Source organism: Antedon mediterranea, chromosome 7 (genome assembly GCF_964355755.1).
Source record: "Antedon mediterranea chromosome 7, ecAntMedi1.1, whole genome shotgun sequence".
NCBI classification, from domain to species: Eukaryota; Metazoa; Echinodermata; class Crinoidea; order Comatulida; family Antedonidae; genus Antedon; species Antedon mediterranea.
In genome coordinates, this window is record NC_092676.1 from 4,505,983 (window position 1) to 4,527,621 (window position 21,639).

Sequence of the window (21,639 nt, forward strand, 5' to 3'; positions counted from 1 at the left end):
AGTACGTATGAAAAAGTTACAATAGTATCAGCAGAACTTATTAAATAGATTCAACTTATATAATTTGTTGAATACATTATTGGCTATAGGTATTAAATATCAATTATTTATTATAAAAAAAATCATCTTTAATTTAATTAATCATCTCAATCAATCAATTTAAAGCTGGTTTGGAGATTGAAACACTGGTCTGACCAGGGTAAATTTTTTTCTTAAAAATAATTTTTTGTAATAGTTTCTTTCATGGGAATAATAAGTACAGTCCTAAAAGTCTCAAGAACAAGGTATATAGAGGTATAAAGGCAATATAATTCTTCCTAACAATAATATTATTTGTGTACCTGTTGATGTGTGCTTGCCTTTTCAGCATAACCCGCTGTCACATGATAGTGAGTCGTAGATAACCCTGTCTCACTTGTAAGCTTCACAGTGTGCACCTCTGGACCATCATCTAAATTCCATGCCTTTTCAGGGGGAGGAAGCTTAGCTATTTCAGCAGCTCGTATTCTTTCAGCTTCAAGAGCAGTCTTACGGGCCATGATGTGTGAATTCTCCCTCTGCCACTGAGCATCCTGCTTTTTGTGCAGGTTGTCCAGAGCTACGCTGTATCTTTCTTCTGCTTTTCTGTTGTTATGTATTGAAGTTATTGTCCTTTCAATATCTGTTGGTTTCTGATAAACACAAAATTAATTTAGCAAGGAGCAAAACAGGACAATTATAATAAATGATTGGCATGTGAACGATAACAAAACTATACTATTTGTTTTTAAAAAAAGCACAGTAAGCTATAATAAAAAAAAAAACAGGCACTGTAATCATACATGGTATTTAACACGTTTTCCTCATATCTCAGGGTCCTGTGTTCAAGTCCTGGCTAGGGTACCCATTAAAGGCTTTCTAAGGATCTAATATAGATTATAAAAAATGTCTGAATAATGATTGAGGATACCTGTTCTGATGCCTCTTTGTGGCCTTGTCCAATGCTTCGTAGATTGCAACTATACAACTTCTGAAGGGCTTCAATTTTGTTGCGTTGTTCCCTTAGCCAATTCTCTCGCAGCTGACTGCCTAGAACTTTCACCTCCTCCTCTTTCTTTTTGCTCACAGCATTACGAAGCTGACGGGCAAATAGTTTCTCTTGTTCCCTTACCTAACAATGAATAATAAAGATATGTAGATATGGATAAGCCAGTTTAATTGTGTGCGGTCAAAGAGAGGAACAATTTTCTACTAGCTAACCCTATACACAGATTTAAGCTCTGTTTACACTATCAAACTTTATGTGATGTGCCCATGTATAAATGGACACGATGACATCATATCACTACCATATTTGGGCACATAACACTTTTTTTCGTCAAAGTTTGATAGTGTAGACAGAGCTTGAGGTTCTTACTGTATTAAATGATTTGAATATCGATAGTAAACCTGTGCAAACTTAACATGAAAATTATTTTCTATTCCTTAAGTTTTCAATTGGAATTGTTAATTGTGGGTTGTAAAGATAAACAACCAAATCAAATTTAAGGTGCATGGTCAACCGTGCAGTTACAGAAAAGATTAAAATAGAATATACCGTTTAATTACGGTCAACTAATCCAGGTTGAGGGCCTTCATATATTGACCATCAACAATTGTATATTCTATTTAACAACAATGAAACGTAATAATAAGGTTTAAAAAAAGAAAATGTAAAATTACGTACAAATTCGAGAATCATTAAAAGAATGTCACTGTTTCTAGAAAAATAAATTTCTTTTTAAATAAAAAATTGAAAGCAAAAGGTGGCAACCTCCAAAGGCAAGCCTGAGTGGGAGGAGTCAAACATTAACCAAGTTTCGAACAAAGGTTCACACACAGAACAAACAGTCAAGATTCGGAAAAAATATTCAACTAGAAAGACACTCCGAGAGTGCATACCTCCGCCTACTGTAAAATTCTCCTACATAAGATTTCTCGGAATTTGAAAAATAGGTTTTTTAAACTACTCGCATCAAAAAACGTGCACATTAAATCAAATTATGTTTTAAAATTACAAATCACAAATTATAACTCTTGCCTCTTGTTCAAAAATGAAGTTTTTTGGACAAGTAGTTCTCGAGAAAATGCAATTTCAGTTTACTTGTTACTTTAAGACTGCTCGCCGGCTTTTGAAAAATTCTGTCCTATCTTTTAACACTAGCAGGTCTGAAAAAGTATACTAAAAAGTGGTCCAGAATTGGGACTGTGGTCCCAAATGGTCCCAAAATTTAATGGAATGGTCCTTGACCACATATCTATCTGTCTACTCCTTTTGGTAAAGATCTTGTGATTACTTTTTGAGTAATCCTGCTAACAAACAAACAAACAAACAAAAAACCAAACAGATCAACATACTGTACTTGGCCAATTTTCAATTTGGCCAAGTAACAAACAAACACACGCTACCGATTACACATACCTCCTTGGCGGAGGTAAATGAAATTAATATCCAGAAATAAAGCATTTTTTTAACTTTGAAGAAAAAACCTGATCACATTTATTTAATAACTTACACAGTTAACCGTGCCGATCCCCCATTGATATAAATGAATATCTTTACCTGTTGTAATCTTTGTTTTCTTCTTTTATCTTTCTCTTTTTGAATCAGTGCAGCCTCTTCATTTGGACTTAAACGGTAACCTCTACCAAGTGAAACCATTTCTACTTCTAAAAACAAAAGACAATGTGATTCATTCCAATAACCTACATACCTGTACTATATTTTATTTATATGGTTGACTTACTGTGTCTATAGAAAATGTAGATTACAACTAACACAATTATTTGGCTGTGCTGTCAAAAGTTGTACACCTAACTTTTAAACTCAGTGTTGTGAACGGCGTCCACTGGATGAACAGACCACCACTCCAACCGAACGAGGGCGTCGCCCGATAGCCTGAGTGGAATACACAGGGTATGCAAATGTTAACGTGGGACCTTGACGCCGCCCAAACTGGACTATTCAAAGCAGGAAACCAAGGGAACAAGATGGAACATACACCGATATACTTTAACTTTGACTTGCTTAACGAAATCTTGTGTGATTTATACAGGAAAGCAGGACTAGTAAGGGTAAGCCTAGTTGCTGTACTATTGTCTGGAACAACTTAGATATGACTTTTAAAAATGCAAAATCCATCAATGTTTTTAAAAAATTATATAAGTTGTATCTAATTACCATAAGTACAAATCATAATTTCTGCCGATGTTAATGTTATTTTATATTTATATATTAATATATTGTATATATCCTTTTATAGATTTAGCTGTTTAGTTTTTTTAGGTCTTCAACCTTGTACAAGCTTTTAGCTTTTTGTTGTTGATCCTTTTCATCTTTTATGCATTTTTATCTTTGACATGTTTTAAAATTTTTAATTTTTTTTTTTGATGAATAAAATGAATGAAATGAAATGAAATGTACTTATTACAGTGCTGACTGAAAATCACAAAATACTGTAACACTATATACTGTATTATATACAATAAGTAGGAGTTTTCCTGAACACATCACATATTAAGCGGAGCACAGTCTTCAAAATCATAGATAGTGAAACAAGCAATGATAAGTTCAATGTTTTACTAAAAGAATATTCTAAACATCGTTATGGAGTCAAATTCAAATGGTTGATGTGTCTTTTACACAATTTATTAACAATTTACATGTTTAGCGAATCAGCATTGCATTTGTTCTCCGATAGTAGTCAACTTAAATTTAAACATCATATCTCTTTTTATGATGTGGAAATTTTGTTGGAAATTGCGAAATTGACAGGACAAGATGCAGCTAGAGAGCTTGTTGAAAAATACAAACAATGTACTATTGGATATAATCCCCAAAAAAATGTGAAAGGTTGACACGATATAGAAGAAAACTTTTTGAGTCGCTTAGAGAATTTGGAATGGAATTTCCTAAAATTGATGTGTACTATAAGAAAGGCAAAGAGAATATTAAGGATATATGGGACTTTGCTTTCCTTCTGGAAATAGATAACAAAACATCTTCAAAAATAAGAAAATTTAAATTACAAAACCAAAAAGCTGCAAATAAATTCATTAACTGTCCAGAGACTCCTCCTGAGCCACATATACTAGATGTTTCTCCAGGGGTTAGAAAAAGAAAATCACTAAATTTATTTATATGGTTGAATGTGTCCATAGAAACTTTAGATTACAATTACAATGCACAATTATTTGGCCGTGCTGTCAAAAGTTGTACACCTAACTTTTAAACCCAGCCAGTCACACTACTGTACTGTGTCTGATACCCCTTTTACACCGCCGAGCTTATAACAAACCTGTAGTATATGCACGCGCACATATATGTATGCGTACTGCGCATATGTCTGACGAGGTTTAGCCTACAAAACGTTCTATACTTGTTCATGACTACTAGTTGGTTTCATTAAATACGTTCATTATTATACTCATCTCAACGTACTTATTAATTTGTCTACGACAATACACGACACTGGCGACGAGGATACAGGCACATTTAATTTACATAGAGAGAAACGGAAGTATAATAATATTATAAAACTAGGCCTAGGCCTAGGCTAGCAGTTTTAGATTTTCCAACAACGGCAACCGTAACCAAGGAACCGCACAGGCTAATAACGATTCTGAGCGCCCTGAACGTACAGAGCGAAGCGCGGTAATGGCAGCGGCTAATACCAGAATTCTATTCGAGGAATTCAACGTCCAGGATGGAGACATAGATACGTATGTGGACAGGCTGGAACAATATTTTGTGGCATTAGATATCAATGACGGAGGTAAGAAAAGAGCGATATTATTGAGTAGTTTAGGAGAGACTGGATACACAACGATACGAGATTTGTGTTTTCCTGATAAACCAAGTACAAAATCGTACGATACGCTCACAACCAAGCTCAAAGAGCATTACAAACCTACTCGAATAACGATTTCTGAACGATTTATATTCAGAAATGTAAAACAGACACCGGGACAGACTATTTCTCAATTTGTATCCCATCTAAAGAAAAAGGCGATACATTGTGGTTTTGAAGGAGAGGCATTGGAAAACGCACGGCGTGATCAGTTCGTATGTGGACTACTAATGGAGTGGAGCTGTGGCTTGGTGGTTATGATGCTTGGCTACCAATCTAAGGGTCCTGGGTTTAAGTCCTGTCATATGTCAGGGTTTTTTTCTCATGACAATTTACAACTCCACTCCCAAAGACTTAATAATAAGTCTTTGTTTATGTAGAGCATCTTGTGTATATGTTTGTCTTGTGAAATTATTAAATAGTTTATCCATCCTGTAATTGGCGGGTTACTCGCTGTTGGATGAGTATGAAATAAAAAAAATAAATAAAAAAAAAAAATAAGTCAGAGCATCCAAAAGAAATTATTGACAAAGAACCATACGTTCAAGGAAGCAACAGACATAGCCATAGCCTCGGAGGCAGCAACAGCGAATATGAAAAGTATGTCGCACGATGTTGACAAGTCAATCAACCACGTTACGTCTAACAGCAGGAAGTCTACGAAAACTTATCAAGCGTCAAAACTAACGAGAACGCAGAAATGTGACCGCTGTGGTATGAACAATCATACAAGAGATACGTGTAAATACAAAAACGCTACATGCTTTAAATGCAACAAACAAGGACACCTAAAATCAGAATGCAGGCAGTCGAGTAAATCAACAAAACAATATAAACCTAAATCCATCAAGCAAGTAGAAGCACCGGATTACGACGAAGGTAATGACGATTTTGTAGATACAATGTTTTGCGTAGGCATTAAGCAGGACAATTCGGTACCACCAATGATGATATAGATATTGATTTTGAAGTAGATACGGGCGCAGCAGTATCGATAATTAGCTTTGACGATTACGAAAGCAAGCTTAGCCATCTACCATTAAAGTCAGTAAAACGTACACTTCACGCATACACAGGTACTAAGCTCGATATAGCAGGAGAAATTAAAGTCACCGTGAACTATAGGGGCCAGAGTAACGTTCTCCCACTGATAGTAGTGAGAACGCAGCGACGAAACTCACCACCCTTGCTTGGAAGAACCTGGTTAGAAGTGATTAAGTTTGGACTGGAAGGAAGTCATTATTTCCACCATCGCTTGCTCAGAATTCGGTAGAAATAGATAACGATGTCGGTCAGTCATACAAACGGAAGTTCCCAGAAGTTTTCCGAATGGAATTAGGTACGGTTCAGGGACACAAAGCGACATTACATCTAAAAGTGAACGCAATCCCAAAATTCTGCAAAGCTCGAAATGTTCCATTTGCGCTACGCTCCGCAGTTGAGGTAGAGTTAGACAGAATGCAAAACGAAGGAGTTATTTATCCGGTAGACTTTAGTCAGTGGGCAACCCCATTGGTATGTATTCCAAAGGCCGATGGCAGGGTACGTGTCTGCGGAGATTATAAAGTAACAGTCAACCCGAGTTTAAATTGCGACCAATATCCAATTCCGACCCCAGAGGAAGTTTTCACCAAATTGGGAGGTGGAAAGCGATTCTCTAAGATTGATTTGAAATGTGCGTACCAGCAGTTAGTACTGGAAGACGAGGCGCAAGAGTTGGTAACGATCAACACGCACCGCGGATTATATCGATACACAAGGTTACCGTTTGGTATTTCGTCCAGTCCAGCAATATGGCAGCGATTCATAGAACAGGTGATAGCAGGACTTAAAGGAACATGTGCGATCATGGACGATGTTCTTGTTACAGGTGCGTCTGATAAAGAGCATATTAGTAATCTTGAGAAACTATTTGAGAGATTTAACAAGTATGGTCTCAGAGTGAAAGCTGAGAAATGCGCGTTTGTACAAAAGGAAGTAGTCTACATGGGACGTAAGCTATCAGCAGCAGGAATTCAACCGACAAACGATAAAGTGAAAGCCATCAAGGATGCACGAGCACCACAGAATGCAACAGAACTAAGATCCTGGCTAGGACTAGTTAACTATCACGCGTCATTTATTCCACGATTATCGACGATGATACATCCTTTGAATGAGCTGTTGGGAAGCAAACCATGGTCATTGACTGTCGACTGTAGTAAAGCGTTTAACGCGGTAAAGCAAATTATTAGCGAAGACATGATGTTGACGCATTATGACCCATTAAAACCACTGGAACTATACACGGACGCATCACCATACGGAGTTGGCGCAGTCATTTGCCACGTAAACGAGAACAATATCAAAACACCGATCGCGTACGCATCGCAAAGCCTGCATAAACACGAAAAGGGTTATGCACAACTAGACAAGGAAGCCCTAAGCATCATGTTTGGACTTCAAAGGTATAGAACATACTTATACGGACGGAAATTCACGATAAGAACTGATCATAAGCCACTTAAACGCATTCTAGGACCTAAATCAGCTATTCCGACACTGGCCGCACAGAGATTACAGCGATGGGCAATCGTGCTGTCAGCGTTTGAATACGATTTAAAGTTCATTCCTGGAAAACAGAACGTAATTGCCGACGCACTCTCACGTCTCCCAATGCCATACGAAGGACGGGAAGACGATGCAGTATACAACATAGCGGGGCATACATTAGACAATTTGCCAGTCACGAGTACGAACGTACAACAGCATACCAGGAAAGACCCGCTATTGAGCAAAGTGTTATACATGGTACAGACAGGTTTATGGCAGTCAGAAAACGACGACGATCTAAAACCATTCCTACACCGAAGAGACGAATTGAGTGTAGAACAGGACTGTTTGCTGTGGGGATACAGGGTAGTGATTCCACCGAAACTCAGAGGAGCAGTTCTGGAGGAGCTTCATTGTGCTCACCCCGGAATCGTGCGTATGAAAGAGATTGCGCGAAGTCATGTCTGGTGGCCCCAGATAGATTCCGACATTGAACGATTGGTGAAGCAATGTCAAGCATGTCACCAAACACAAAGTCGACCAAGCGTAGCACCAATGATGCCCTGGATCTGGCCAAATCAGCCTTGGACACGAATACATATTGACTATGCGCAGAAAGATAAACGAGATTATCTAGTAGTGGTTGACTCATATTCGAAATGGCCAGAAGTCGTTCAGATGAACAGTACGACGAGTGCAGCGACCATCAAAGCGATGAGAGAGTTGTTCAGTAGATACGGATTGCCTGTTCAACTTGTAAGCAATAATGGACCTCAATTTGTTAGCGACGAATTTGAATTCTTCTTAAAGCAAAACGGGGTGAAACATGTAAAGGTTGCACCTTGTCACGTCGCAAGCAACGGAGCAGCAGAACGAATGGTTCAATCTTTCAAAAGATCGTCAGCGGCAAGCCGAGCTAATGGGAAGGATTTCCAACAATGTTTGGACAGATTTCTTTTATCGTATCGCACAACAAAACACGCAACTACGGGACAAACGCCAGCGAAGTTATTCATGGGCCGTGAGTTGAGAACGCGAGTATCACTTTTACATCCCAGTACAGAAAACAAGGTACTGAACAAGCAGAGTGATCAGAAGCTTCATCACGACAAAACGTAATTAGTGTTGAGGATGGCCTAGTGTTGAGGATGGCCGAGTGTGGAAAAGGCACATTGACCAGTTGAAAGCGACAGACGCGGACGCTTACGCGAGTAAAACCCCTACTTCACATAGCGAGTTGGAACACAAGATTAAACAGACAGTACCAATAACGATTGCGAGCGAAACGATTGCGAACAAAGAGCAAACATCCACCAACCAACCGGTTGAAGAGGAACATAGATTGTCTTCATCGCCTGAGGTTATTCCACGACGCTCCACGCGACTTCGAAGGAAGCCAACGCGATTTATCGAAGAGATATAGAACTTGTGAACAATGTTATTATTATGAACCTTAAAGTTATGTTGTTCATGTTTTTACATGAACAGTACGACGAGTGCAGCGACCATCAAAGCGATGAGAGAGTTGTTCAGTAGATACGGATTGCCTGTTCAACTTGTAAGCGATAATGGACCTCAATTTGTTAGCGACAAATTTGAATTCTTCTTAAAGCAAAACGGGGTGAAACATGTAAAGGTTGCACCTTTTCACGCCGCAAGCAACGGAGCAGCAGAACGAATGGTTCAATCTTTCAAAAGATCGTTAGCGGCAAGCCAAGCGAATGTGAAGGATTTCCAACAATGTTTGGACAGATTTCTTTTATCGTATCGCACAACAAAACATGCAACTACGGGACAAACGCCAGCGAAGTTATTCATGGGCCGTGAGTTAAGAACGCGAGTATCACTTTTACATCCCAGTCCAGAAAACAAGGTACTGAACAAGCAGAGTGATCAGAAGCTTCATCACGACAAAACGAAAGATCTACGAGAATTTTACCCAGGTGAAATGGTATTAGTGAAAGATTTCTGACAAGAGGGAAAGTGGTGGCCAGGTACCGTGATAGAACGTACCGCTCCAAAATCATGCGTAATTAGTGTTGAGGATGGCCGAGTGTGGAAAAGACACATTAGACCAGTTGAAAGCGACAGACGCGGACGCTTACGCGAGTAAAACCCCTACTTCACATAGCGAGTTGGAACACAAGATTAAACAGACAGTACCAATAACGATTGCGAGCGAAATGATTGCGAACAAAGAGCAAACATCCACCAACCAACCGGTTGAAGAGGAACATAGATTGTCTTCATCGCCTGAGGTTATTCCACGACGCTCCACGCGACTTCGAAGGAAGCCAACGCGACTTATCGAAGAGATATAGAACTTGTGAACAATGTTATTATTATGAACGTTAAAGTTATGTTGTTCATGTTTTTACACAAAGTTATAATGGTGAGAATTACTCACATTTGTTAATTATATGAGGAACCAAATAAGAACTATCGGGAACTATAGAAGCAGTAATTTAATCACGATGATTAACCTATTTGATTAACAAGATAATTAACGAAAGTTTATTGTGCTTATTGATATAATGTTAACGTTAAAATAAGAAAGGAGGAGTGTAGTATATGCACACGCATATATATATATGCGTACTGCGCATATGCTCTGACGACGAGGTTAGCCTACAAAACGTTCTATACTTGTTCACGACTACTAGTTGGTTTCATTAAATACGTTCATTATTATACTCATCTCAACGTACTTATTAATTTGTCTACGACGATACACGACACTGTTGTGTCCGGATAAATTTCCTTTTCACACCCGATTCATAACACGGGAATGACACGGGTTGCATGTATTTACACTGAAAAATTCCCACTCGTGTAAATGTTCCAGAAGATCAATCGAAATATCACCCTCTCATGCATGAAGAGACACCATAGTAACGGTCTGCTCATTATACCTCCCACAATTTTGTTTTATGGCAATACACACAAAAATTAAGTCTACTTGGGAAGAATAATATCTTGAAATAAAAATGAATAACAAATAACCATAAGTTTAATTTATTGAATAAGCGAATAAACAAAATCAGTCTTATCCTAATTTTATGTAAATTAAATACTATATAGTGAGCGAGGATAGTAAACAAACGGGTAAAGATACATTGAGCGTTTTTACACAATTAACTGATAAGGTTTGTGGAAAAAGGGTTTAACAGACTCTGCTCATGAAAAATTAACAGATATCTCATTCAAATCAGCTAATTTAATTATCGGATAAATGAGATAATTTTAAAGCTTTGAAGGACAAAACTTCCTCCTCTTTGCCTTTATTAAATACAACCTATTAGTATTATACATTGGCCCAAATTGGGTCCACTGGAGGAGCAGTCACAGTATTACTCTTTCTGTTTTAGAAAGCAAATTACTGAGCTGACTTACCAAATACCAAAGAGAGTCGATTGAGGCCGAAACGAACCGATGGAGGAACTATCGTATGGAAAACAAATCGCACCTCGGCCTGGCTGGGCTTCCTAGCGGTTATCAGACGATCGGGACCACGGACGATCGGGCCCAAAAAACGTGGTCCTGATCGTCTTCAGCGTTGGGCCCGATCGTTTCATGCGTTGGCCCGATTGTCTCATGTTTTAGGAACCATTTTGGTCCCGATCGTCTCATTCGCTGGGCCCGATCGTCTCAGCGCAGGGCCCGATAGTCTTGTTTGATATGGTAAAATCGATCGCCTTTTATTTTGGTTTCGATAATATCGGGTATCGGTATTCGGTATGAAGCGTTGCTGATACGCTTTTGCGGTTGTAATTGGTTCTGGTCAATATTTGTTAGGTATAACTATAGTATAAGGGATGAATGTTTAATTTAGGCCTATTGTAGGCCTAATAATGTATATAATGTTTGTTTTCAATTTATTTTACAGGTGGTTTCAAAACGTTGGTGAATGTGTGCTCTTTGAAAATCATTGTAAAAAAATATCAGACATTAATAGTTAAAATAGTTTATAATTAGTAATACTAAATAGAGTATTTTTAACCAATGAGACGTTCTATGCATACAACAATACAAGTGGATACTAGAGTACGTGTTTTAGGGTAGGCCTGTTGATTGAGGAATGAATCTAGTACCGTAGCGTATCATGACAAGACACTATATGGATAGAAGAATATAAATAAAAAGGTGGGATTTACCCACAAAAGTGTACCAACCAACGGCATTACCATTATGTATAATAAAGACACACTTTTTTTTTATTGCTTTTTAGTTTACTGCAACTATTATGACAGAGAACATAATTTAAAAAGTATCATAAATTCAAACTGTTTCCACTTTGGTAGGCAACTGTTACCGCTTTGATGTTTAGTTCGTAACACGCTATGTTTTATTTAAAGGGGAATCCCCAGATTGTGGCATGGTCAACAAAATCATGTGCTGAAGAACAACAGGGGAAGGTTACTCGTCTCATCTCCTACTACCACCGCATAAAATTATTCGACCATTGACATTTATTATATTGATTAATAATTACATTTAAAGAAAATAGTGCGATGCAATAAAACCCAATCGATTAAAAAAACACGACCGATAATATGATAAAAATTGCATAGCTAGAGTGGCGCGCGCCATACAAAATTTCAACAGTTAATTGGTTTAATTGCGACCAAAATAAAACGTGCCCGATCGTCTTATTTGTTGTGCCCGATCGTCTAGGCCCAATCGTCTCTGGTCCCGATCGTCTTAAAACCTTGTTGGGCCCGATCGTCTCCCGCTTTGGGCCCGATCGTCTTACAATGGCCCTATCGTCTGGGCCCGATCGTCCGTGGTCCCGATCGTCTGTTCCCCTTCCTAGCTACCTAGCTAGGCCTACTAGGCCTAGTAGTAGTAGGCTAGTAGTACTAGCCTAGCCTAGCTAGGCCTCCTAGGCCTAAACTATAGGGCTAGGCCTAGCTAGTAGAATAGGCTAAGCTCCTAGCCTAGCCTAGTCTAGACCTGAGCCTGGCAATATTAACGTACGTATTAGCACATATGGTATAATATACACACATTGATGGCGTATGATTATGCCTAAACATTTTTGTTTATTAGACTTTTATATAATAATTTCCTACCCTCTTCTCGCGATTTTCGTTGTTGTTTTTGATGTCTGACTTTTGAATGTAGCGCCACCTGACCTGACTGACACTCAGTGACCTGACAACAATATTTCGATTGACAGTACGAAGAAACAAGTAGAAAAAATTAATATTGTTTAAATATTTTCAATAAAAATTAAAATTTATTTTGGCAAAATATAATTTAAGTAATAACGAGGGCCTATTTATTTTCTTTATTTTGATGTTTATCCATCCACCCATCAAAATATTGTTTTTGTACTTGCACTTTGACCCCCTTGTTTAGAAAGAAAACAGAAAAAGAAGGGATCGACCTCTCGAAGAAGAAGTCGAAGTGAACAAAAATGACTAAAGAAAGAAGAGAAGATGAAAAATTAAAAGAAAGAAAAAAAGTTAAAGATGGTCCGCTGACAAAAGTTAGTTACTGTATTTTTTTTTAATGGTATGGCATTAGGCTAGGCCTAGAGGCCTTTATTTATTTAGTTATAGTAATATAATAATAGACTAAATAGGCCCTCCTCCTACCCTCTATCTAGGCCTCGAGGTAGGCTATATAAGTTTACTCTAAATAAAGACTACTAGGCTAGGCCTACTAGCCTAGCTAGGCTAGTACTAGTAGGCATACTACTAGATAGAGGCCTACTAGGCATATGTAGTAGTAGGCCCTATCCTAGCTAGTATAGGCCTACCGCTTACTAGGCTAGGCCTAGCCTTAGGTAGGTAGGGTCGGCCTACCTAGCTAGGCCTACTACACGGTACTAGTACCAACCAGAGAAGGAGGAGCGGGCCAGTCTATTATTATTCATTATTATGAATATGGGCCTAATAACCTACGGATTAGGCCAAGTTGAACCGCCGACAAGTTGAGCCGCCACCAGAAAAACGTTATTTTTTATGGAACGCCAAATGCTAACTTTCGCCGGTGCTCGTTCTATTTATAAATTATATTAGGGATAACGATGTACATTCAAAAGTTTATATATCATAGTTTTTAGTATATATATTATTAAATATTATAATTAAAAAAATAATTATGAAAATCTGGCTTGTAGATTCCAAAATTTAAAACATCACCGAAAGTGATCGTTTTTAGCAAAAAATGACGTAAACATGTTGCCCCTCAGTTGGCAGTTGTATGAACTAGGCTTACTCCATTTTTCGGTAAAATAATTACATAAAATCACGTTTTTTAGTAAAATATTTTGTTTATTAACATTGTAAAATTCAATAAAATATGATATTAAAAGATTAGTAAATAAAAAATAATATTTATTTAACCTCATTCGAAGAATGTTAATACTCTATTAATTAGTCCTGAGAGACAACGTGACTTTACGTGGTAGGCCTACACGCGAGAACAATTATGAGTGCACTGAATTTTTTCCTCGAAAGATTAAAAACAATTACATTATTAAATATTACTACTTTCCTTTGCTGTGTTGTTAATTGTAATATGTAATTATATATTATTTATTTTCATGACACAATAAACCAAGACCATGAACTTATGTACTAGGACACCATCCTAATCACTACGCGAAATGTCGTAAAAGAAGCATGCACTGGGCGTTTCATAGAAATCACCGGCGGCTCAACTTGTCGGCGGCCCAACCGGTCATATCCCTAACCTACCTGTCCTTACCAGCAGCCTTAGCTAATAGGCCATCATAGTCAAATAGCATACTTATGATGTACCGCTATCATCAGGGGAGATTGTGGGGGCTGACTGGTTATTAAAAAGTGTTTTTTTTTATTATTTTTTTTTTAAATAAACAATAAACATGATTAAAATTGACCTTGCCAAGCTGATAACCACCTTAACATGCCAAATATTGACTAGGCCTATTGATAAAAAATAATTTCTTCCATTTGTGCAGGTTTTTTTAAATGCACTTGTTGGGCACAGTGCATTATAGTATGTTTTTTTTTTATATTTTCAGGTTGTGATCAGACGATTACCACCAACACTTACTGAGGAAGCATTTATTGAACAAATTTCACCATTGCCTCAGAATGATTACTTCTGTTTCGTAAAAGCTGTCAGAAGGTAATTATATTGGATTAGATGTTCTTGGAGTGCTGATGATAGGCACTGCTTTACCAATTATGTGCTGAATCTTGTGACATGTGCATGATGCTGTTGACAGTTGTTCTTCTTTATGCACTTGTCAATTGTATGACCCACTATACGACCCCCGGGAGAGGTGTGTCATTATACAAATAATGAATGTTTATGAGTGCAATGGTACAAATAATGGCACGAGGTGAATGATGAAAGGTTATATCAACGAGGCAAAGCCGAGTTGATATAACCTTTCATCATTCACCAAGTGCCATTATTTGTACCATTACACGAATACAAAACATTCATTATTTGTTTTATATAACATCTAGACGTTTTTTTTTCGTACACAAAAATGTTTCAAAAAGTACTATTTAACGATCGTTGAATAGTGCGTACTATTGCACGCCATGTGACCCACATTCGTCCAATCAAATGACAGGAATTTATATAGGTGTTATATAATTACAAATAATTACTGATGCAATGGGTCAAAAAACCTAGATGGTACATCACATCAATGAACAATGGTGTGTCAATGTACAACCCAAAATATCATAAACAGCATGTGCGTCAAAATGAATACGTCATGGTCACCTTAAGGTACGTCATTCGTAGGGTATGATGAACATCTGACAAATGATGCACCTCTCCCAGGGGTCGTATTGTGTGTCATACAATTGACAAGTGCATTATTATCAGTTATAGTTAAGCTCTGTCTACACTATGAAACTAGTTCAACAAAAAAAGTTTGATGTTCCCAAATATGGTAGTGATATGCCCAAATATGGTAGTGATATGACATCATCGCATCCATAATGTATATGGGCACATCACATTTTTGTTGTCACATAACGTTTGATAGTTTAGACAGAGCTTTATACATTGTACAATAACAAAATATATGTTTTTTCTCCATACAGCAGATCCACCAGCGAGCAATTCACCAATACAAACTTTTAAAATGAATTTATGATGCTTAGAGAGTGAAGTTTAAAGCGTAATTTTACAAACCTGACCTTGCAATTGGAAGGCCAGCACATTAACCACCAAGCTACAACAGCTCCTATATGCAGATTAAGTTTGAATATAGGATTTTATAAATTATATTGACTTTAGCAATTATGAATATCTATTTTTAGAGCAATTATAAAAATGTATTTATTCTTTATCACAGCTTAGCGCCTTATTCATTTAGCAGAGCATACATAAACTTTAGCAATCAGGAGGATATTGTGACATTTAGCGAGAAGTGGGATGGAAGTGTGTTTCTGGATACAAACGGTTTGTATAATGTCATTTTAAAATTAAAATAATAATATGGATTTATATAGCAGACATACCAGCTTTTGCTTTACGGTGACCTGGGAACAAGTTCATGTCAATCAATGCGTTGTCGTTTCTCGCGTGAAACTACCAGAACTGTGTCATGAATAGAGAAAGCAAGCAGGTCCAAATTTTCCTGCATGATGTAGTTAGATTGTTAGATCCTCGTTAGATTGTCGGTCGTTGCAAATGAGGAGCTCCCTAATATCAGAAATTTGATGTCCCAATATATGGACATGATGATGTCATATCCCTACCATATTTAGGTACATCACACTTTCCTTGTCAAACTAGTTTGATTGATAGTGTAGACAAAGCTATTTCATGAAGATCAGAGCGCTTGCAGTGAAATAAGATTCAAAAGATGGCTTACTTGAATTTGTATATAAATAATTGTTAATCTTAAATAATAATAATAATTATAATAACTTTTTCAATTTCTATAATCATCTTTTATTTAATTGTCATTGTTGTGTATTGTAAATCACAGGTTTGCCCGCTGGGCTTGTTGTGGGTTTTTTTTTATATATCGAATAAATAAAAAAATAAATAAAAGGATTTTAACACTTTCTAATAACATTCTTTTATGTTTGATTTTAAATTATTTGGTCTATTGCAGGGAGGGAATTCCTTGCTGTTGTTGAGTTTGCACCATACAGCAAGGTGCCAAAGAAAACAACCAGTCGGAAGGTAGACACAAGGTCTGGAACCATTGAAGAAGGTCAGAGTTCAACTTTCAGATAAATTAACCAAGCGTGACCATGATCTTTAAAGTGATTTATTTATTTTATTTTTATTTATTTTATTCAATCAAAACCAACAGGGATAATTATCTATCGCCACTAACAGGTTTGATACAAACAAAGCAAGGACTGTTTAAAGCACCTTGATTAGTCCTAACATTGATCAAGGGCTTCTCTCGGCCTGTGCCCACCTTGACCAGAGGAAAGGTATAAGCCAATATGTCTGAGGTAGATACTAGATGAAGGGGCTGCCATAAGAGTCAGCAGTGCTGATTTCAAATGCCTAACAGGACCCCGGCTCCATATACAGCACCCATTATTCCCAGATGGTCTCCCATCCAAGCTCTAACCAGGCCCAACGTTGCTTAACTTCGGTGATCTGACGAGAACCAGTGTTTCAGCGTGGTAAAGCCGTATATATATTTAGCATACACAGTTACTGTGAATTCTTATATTTTTAAAGTGGTTATCCTGTATCATCCATCTTTTTACTTCGTCCTTGCCTAGATCATCCTCTATTGTATAAAATATTTCATCTTGTGTCATCCATTTTTTCACTTCGTTTTTGGCTAGTTCATCCTCTAGTTGTATTATTATTATTATCGCTATGGTGCTATTTTAATGGTAATAAATATTGTTTTTTGTCTTGTGTGAGTTCATCTCACATTTATTTAAATTCTCAGTGATGAATATAATTATTATATACATATATTATAAGTACACTTGTGACAATTAAAGTAAGTGTTTAAAGTAGTTAAAATACAGGTATATTTACATAATAAGATACTTGAATTCAGTATTAACCATATTTGTTTTCATTTAAAATTTTAGATACGATAATTAAAATGTAAAAATGAAAAATGGCGGTAAAATGCATGATTAAAATCTTTCTTGTTAAACTATCTTATTTGTGTAATTAATATTGTTTGTGTTATTTAGATGATGATTTCATAAAATTTCTGGAGTCTTTAGAAGTGCCAGTGGAACCACTTCCAAGCGCTGAGAGTTACCTTGAAGAGATTGAACAGAAAAATCTGGATAAGAAAGGTAAATATTTATATAGCAGCACCCTCTATTGTTGGGTGAATTAGAAAATATTAATTTTTCTATATAGCGTTCTGCGGTGCTGACGTCACGACGGTAGGTGGCGCTGCATGGTTGCTAGCCAACCAAAAAATGAATTCAACGTACCTGCCTGAGTGACTCCAAGGTCACCAATGGTTTGGAATAGGCTTATTGAAGTAGTCATTTTAAAACTTAATAATTTTCAATAAAAGCAAACTAAAATTTCAAAAGATCACTAAATATTTGTTTTTAATAATCTTATTTATTCTTCAACTACAGATAAGAAAATCAAGCTAAGATACATAATTTGATAGAAATACAGATCTATACAGTTTATCAACATAGTAGCGTTGAACAAATTTTTTGGTTGGCTAACAACCATGCCGCACCATCTATTGTTGTGACGTCACACCGCAAAACTCTATATTTAACCAAAATAATGCAGCGCCCTCTATTGTTTGGAGTATTAGAAACCTTTATTATTATGTATACAATTATTTATATTCAAATTTGTTTATTTATATTTTAGCAACTGAGATGACTACACCATTATTAGACTACCTGAAAAATAAACGAGCTGAAAGAATTGTAAGTTTTGTTTCACTAGTAAATTCCAAAGGCTATTTATCTTGGGAGTCAACTATGCCAAAACTGCACAGCCTTCAGCTGACCTAAAAAGTCTGATTTTATACCGGATTTTTAACAAAATTTGGAAGAGTTTCTATGGTGTTTCTTTTTTAAGAATTTATTTTTGTTTAAACTATGTCAGTATGGCTCTATGGCAGCCTTCTGTGTCCAAAAAAGTATCTATAATCCGACAATCCTGTCGTGAAACTTATTTTATACTCAATTTTAAGAAATTTTAGTATTTTTAAAAATTGTTGTATCTTACAGAAAGCAAGAGAAGATGCGAAGGAAGAAAGAAAAAGAAAAGAACAGGAACGGCAGAAAAGAAGGGATGAGGAGAGGAGGAAGAGGAGAGAAGAAGAGAGGAAAAAGAAAATTAAAGAAAGAGAAGAAAGGGAAAAAAGAAGGGAAAAGGAAAGAGAAGCAGAGCAAAAAGATGAAGCATCAGTGAAGGTAAAAGAAACTTTGTAATTATAGTTTCATTTAGCATATTTAAACCCTGACCTACAAACTAATAATTATTACTACCAATCATAATAACTGTATAATCATTCTTGTCATTATAATCATCAACATGATCATTATCATTACAATCATCTTTATTGACAATGACATCAGCGTCATCATTATGTTTAGATAGCTTCTATACAGAATGATAGTAATTATAGATTTTCTTTTTTTAAACAAAGATTCTTAAAAGTGAGACCGTGTCAAAAGATGAAAGCCGGACCAAGTTTAAGTCAGATTCCAGAGATCGTACAAGAAGAGAAGATTCAAGGTTGTATAGAAGATTTTGTTGCCAAAAGTCACTGTTCTCTGGAAAGTTTACACTCTACAGTATAGGCTAGAACATTTATTAGTTTCAATAAATTCAAAATAACAATAATATACATATACAGTACAGGATGAACACAATATGATTTACAAAAACAAATTCCTGAAACAATTCTGCAACAGGGGAGTTAAAGTCGTGTGAAGAAATCCTGGCATCTGACTGGATTTGAACCCAGTACCCTGGCATCAGTAGCCAAGCATCCCAACCACCAAGCTATAACTTGTAAACAAACAAACAAGTGTTATTTATTATTATTAAGAAATAAAAATGTAATTAATCAACTGACAGTTTTTGTATGTGCAGAAGAAAATAAAAAATGTTTTTTTTTTGTTAGAACAACTAACCTAAAGGGAGAAGGGAAAGATGACATAAGTAAGGACAAAGATTATGAGAGACCCAGAAGTTCAAGGTATTCTGATAAAGATAGGGAAAGATCCAGAGGGAAAGATGTAGGGAGAGATAAAGGAAGAAATGAAACAGCAGGAAAACCTGGTGGAGGAAGTACAAAAACACCAGAATCCATCAGGAATAAATATCGAGAAAAAGATTATAAATCAGACAGCAGGCCCAGTTCAAGTAAAAGTAAAGAATCGGTTTCATCGAGAGACGCATCGAAAAGGTATGAAGATAAAAGGGATAGGAGGACTCCATCATCGACAAATAGTAAGGAGAAGATAAATGATGATGTTGAAAATAAGGACAAGAAAGATGAAGGGAAACAAAAGGTAGCTGAGTCATCAGCTACGGAGAAGAGTATTGAAAAAGAGAAGGGAGATAGTGCTGCTTCAAAGAAAGCTGTTGAAGAACGAGGTAAAGGGCCAAGAATCAGGAATAAGGTAAACAATTTCTTTTAGTAACGAACAGGCTAGCAAAAGCAAAACTAACTAAAACAAGAAATATTTCTTCCAAAAAAAACGCCGCTTGACTTGATGTAACAGATTTATAGTATTGTTCTTTCTAAAGAAATAATGATTTATTATCAATTTTTTAAATCAATTTTTCAATCAGTAGTAAACATTTGTGTAACGTAAATATAGTCTGTCCTACTCTACAAAACAAAAATATAATATAATAATAATATAATATAATATAAGCTAAACTATAGTACTGTACCCATTAGTCGAGTTTACAAATTCTCATTTCTGTCAGCTGCCTACAACAGGCAGACTATACCACCTGACAGTGTCTGTCAGGTGCATAAATCTCATAGACTCTTTTTTCCCAGACGTGATTTGGGTCATCGAGCATGTACCTATAAATTAGTCGCGTTTAAAAGTTCTCATTTCTTTCTTCTGTAAATCTCATAGTCTCTCTTTTCTTTTCCCAGACTTTCTTTGGGTCGTCGAGCATGTACCTAAAATTAGTAGAGTTACAAATTCTCATTTCTATCAACTATAGTAAACTAAAGCTTTGTGTGTGGTAACAGCTTCTAAATGCTTATGTCCTCTGGGAATATAACTGGCTACAGCCGCGAAGCGAAAAACATAAAAAAAGAGAATACGGCCAATGACATTCAATTACAAATTAATTGGAACACACAAATTAGTATACAAATTTCTATATCTTCAAAAACTTATTATTTTTTATTGCTATGCATATTATATTTCCCACAGGATCGGCCAGCGATGCAAATTTATCGGCCAGGTCAAAGGTCAACTATGAAATCCTCCACACCCTCGAGTGTTGATTCAGACACTACTACATCTAAGTCTGTATCGCCCGAAAAAACAAAACCAAAATCTGAAAGTCCGACAGAAGAAAAACCCAAAGACCTTAAAGCGCGTGTAAAACCGGAAGAGAAACCACGCACTGCAGATAGCAAAGTGAAATCCGATAAGAGCTGGGACCGAGGAAAAGATGACAGAGGCGATAGGAACAGAAATAATAATAAATCAACCGGTCGGTTCAGTGGTAGGAGAGATTTCAAAAGAGAAGATGATAAGAAAAGACAATGGGAAGATAAACCGGCGCGAGATGCTTACAAAGGACGTGGAAGGGACGACAGAGGGAGGGAGGATCGTGGCAAAGAGGATAGAGGGAGGGAGGATCGTGGCAAAGAGGATAGAGGGAGAGAGGATCGTGGCAAAGAAGAAAAAAAAAAAGACATTGTGAAAGAGAGTAAGGCAAAGGAAACCTGAATGTATTTTATTATTTTTTGGACACGACTCTTTCATTTTATTCCACAATAGTTATTAAATATTAAAAATCAAGCATTTTTTTTTCCTATATGCTTAATTTCTTTGTAAACTTTATTTGATCTTAAATGTACCATCCAAAAAATGAAAGCATTCATTTTTCTTTAAAATGAATTACACAGACACAATTTAATAAACAAATAGTTCAGTGACACAGATTGCAAATTAAGAGAAGTTTAAGAGAGTGCCTATACATAGGTCGTATTCGAGAACACATATTTAATTTATTTTTTCATTATTGGATATCCAACTTATTATTTCATATTCTTTCGCAAAATGATTGATCTTACAAATAAAAACTGTTTGAATTT

General features: G+C 36.4%; 2 protein-coding genes and 1 pseudogene across 2 annotated transcripts; 1 reads left to right on the plus strand and 2 right to left on the minus strand.

Moving 5' to 3' along the window:
• Window positions 1–329: 329 nt before the first annotated feature.
• LOC140054966 (centrosomal protein of 295 kDa-like) lies at window positions 330–12,669 on the minus strand. Its single transcript, XM_072100109.1, has 4 exons — window positions 12,473–12,669; window positions 2,582–2,688; window positions 950–1,150; window positions 330–671 (listed from the first exon to the last, which is right to left on the minus strand). Exons 2-4 carry the CDS (start codon window positions 2,678–2,680, stop codon window positions 330–332), a joined length of 642 nt encoding a protein of 213 aa, XP_071956210.1. The 5' UTR covers window positions 2,681–2,688; window positions 12,473–12,669.
• Window positions 12,670–12,751: 82 nt separating this feature from the next.
• Window positions 12,752–21,639, plus strand: LOC140055014 (uncharacterized). Its single transcript, XM_072100161.1, has 10 exons — window positions 12,752–12,891; window positions 14,416–14,522; window positions 15,715–15,821; window positions 16,483–16,584; window positions 17,546–17,653; window positions 18,201–18,259; window positions 18,566–18,751; window positions 18,988–19,076; window positions 19,468–19,969; window positions 20,747–21,639. Exons 1-10 carry the CDS (start codon window positions 12,820–12,822, stop codon window positions 21,269–21,271), a joined length of 1,857 nt encoding a protein of 618 aa, XP_071956262.1. The 5' UTR covers window positions 12,752–12,819; the 3' UTR covers window positions 21,272–21,639.
• On the minus strand, window positions 16,908–17,025 carry LOC140055793 (5S ribosomal RNA; annotated as a pseudogene).

What these genes read in the sequence shown, in the direction of transcription:
- LOC140054966 (XM_072100109.1), bottom strand. Translation starts at nt 2,680, where the DNA reads ATGGTTTCACTTGGTAGAGGTTACCGTTTAAGTCCAAATGAAGAGGCT. An exon ending in GAAAACAAAGATTACAACAG is followed by an intron (nt 1,151 to 2,581) that starts GTAAAGATATTC and finishes ATTCATTGTTAG; the next exon opens with GTAAGGGAACAAGAGAAACT. An exon ending in ACAAAGAGGCATCAGAACAG is followed by an intron (nt 672 to 949) that starts GTATCCTCAATC and finishes TGTGTTTATCAG; the next exon opens with AAACCAACAGATATTGAAAG.
- LOC140055014 (XM_072100161.1), top strand. Translation starts at nt 12,820, where the DNA reads ATGACTAAAGAAAGAAGAGAAGATGAAAAATTAAAAGAAAGAAAAAAA. An exon ending in GAAAAATCTGGATAAGAAAG is followed by an intron (nt 17,654 to 18,200) that starts GTAAATATTTAT and finishes TTTATATTTTAG; the next exon opens with CAACTGAGATGACTACACCA. An exon ending in ACAAGAAGAGAAGATTCAAG is followed by an intron (nt 19,077 to 19,467) that starts GTTGTATAGAAG and finishes TTTTTTTGTTAG; the next exon opens with AACAACTAACCTAAAGGGAG.